The sequence below is a fragment of the Pundamilia nyererei genome, unplaced genomic scaffold (assembly GCF_000239375.1).
Source record: "Pundamilia nyererei isolate P.nyererei 1_Seehausen unplaced genomic scaffold, PunNye1.0 scaffold00016, whole genome shotgun sequence".
Classification (NCBI taxonomy): Eukaryota; Metazoa; Chordata; class Actinopteri; order Cichliformes; family Cichlidae; genus Pundamilia; species Pundamilia nyererei.
In genome coordinates this window covers 996,246-997,600 of record NW_005187417.1, presented here as the reverse complement: position 1 = coordinate 997,600, position 1,355 = coordinate 996,246, and the positions used below count along the sequence as shown (strand labels likewise).

Below are 1,355 nucleotides of genomic sequence, written 5' to 3'. Positions count from 1 at the left end.
TGTTAACAAATATCCTACAAACACAGAAAATGGAGGGAAAAAAAAGGACTCGCAAGCCGAACTGGACTGAGGAGCAAGGTTTGTTGCTGGCCCAGTTGGTGAACGAACATAAAGGTATGTTACGAGGAAAATTTGGCCCAACTGTCACTAGCCAAGGCAAGAGGCACGCCTGGGACACAATATCAGGATAGCCCGGCGGATCAAACACCATTCCCATCCGCAGCACCTGCTCCGTCAGCATCCCTGCAGGAGAGCAGATTGCAACTCACAATTGATGTGTTTGAACAACAAAAAAAAAGTCCTTTCCCTTCAGGAGGAGTACTACCGCCTTAAAATTGAACACCTAAAAAAGAAACCATTTACAGATTGTGTTCTGTGTCTTGCATTTAACAATTGCAGGTGATGTGCAGTAAAACTGTGGTAGTTCTTAATACCATCACAACTTCTCAAAAGACATGGGGCTACAGCTTGCCTGAAATGTAAATTTGTAAAGTTTGCCCTGTAAGGCAGTCCACTCTGGGCTAGGTTCCCCTGTGGAATGTAAATATCTTCTTCACCACCATCCTCATCGTTGTCTTCATCCTTATCGCCATCCTCCAGAGGTTCTGCAATCTGTCTAACCTTGCAAATATTGTGTAATATTGCACAGGCTATGATGACTTTGCTGACTTTTTCAGGCCTCAGCTGCACCTCTCTGTGGAGAACATGAAAGCGCCTCTTAAGCTGGCCTATGCCACGCTCCACCACCGCTCTTGTTGTCTTGTGGGCCCTACAATAGAATACAGAGACCTTTAATTATTTGATGGAAATATTGCACTACTTGGATGCTCTAACATATTGCTTACATTTCATTTCCATGATTTTTGTATTGTTTGGCTTACCTGTTATAGTTTAGTTGGGGCCCTTGGTGTGGCTGGAGGTAAGGTGTAAGGAGCCATGGTGTGCATGGGTAGCCACTGTCCCCTAACAAGTGGCAATTAGCTGGCACATAGCGTCTCTCAAAAAGCTGTCTGATGCCACTCTCGGAGAGCATTCTCGCATCATGTGTGGAGCCTGGCCATTTAGCCACAATGTCCAAAATCTTACAGGCCGCATTGAAGACTATTTGCACATTGATGCTGTGGAAATGCCTCCTGTTAACAAAGACAGCCTCGTCCTCTGATGGCGCAGTTATTCTCACATGTTTTCTATCAATTACACCCACAACGCCAGGGAATCCTGCAATGTCCATAAATGCCCTTTTATGTGTGTGTAAAGTGCGGGCATCCAGCGGGAATTAAACAAATTGTGTCACAATATTAGGTTGTGACAAAGCTGTCAGTGTTTGGGTGATGACTCTGCTGACAGAGGATTGG

General features: G+C 45.1%; 1 protein-coding gene across 1 annotated transcript; it reads right to left on the bottom strand.

Moving 5' to 3' along the window:
• Positions 1–234: 234 nt before the first annotated feature.
• On the bottom strand, positions 235–1,349 carry LOC102213723 (putative nuclease HARBI1). Its single transcript, XM_013908890.1, has 3 exons — positions 882–1,349; positions 499–769; positions 235–243 (listed from the first exon to the last, which is right to left on the bottom strand). The coding sequence occupies exons 1-3, from the start codon at positions 1,229–1,231 to the stop codon at positions 235–237; spliced, it is 630 nt and encodes a 209-aa protein (XP_013764344.1). The 5' UTR covers positions 1,232–1,349.
• Between the last annotated feature and the right edge of the window lie 6 nt (positions 1,350–1,355).

What these genes read in the sequence shown, in the direction of transcription:
- LOC102213723 (XM_013908890.1), bottom strand. Translation starts at nt 1,231, where the DNA reads ATGGACATTGCAGGATTCCCTGGCGTTGTGGGTGTAATTGATAGAAAA. An exon ending in CCCCAACTAAACTATAACAG is followed by an intron (nt 770 to 881) that starts GTAAGCCAAACA and finishes ATTCTATTGTAG; the next exon opens with GGCCCACAAGACAACAAGAG.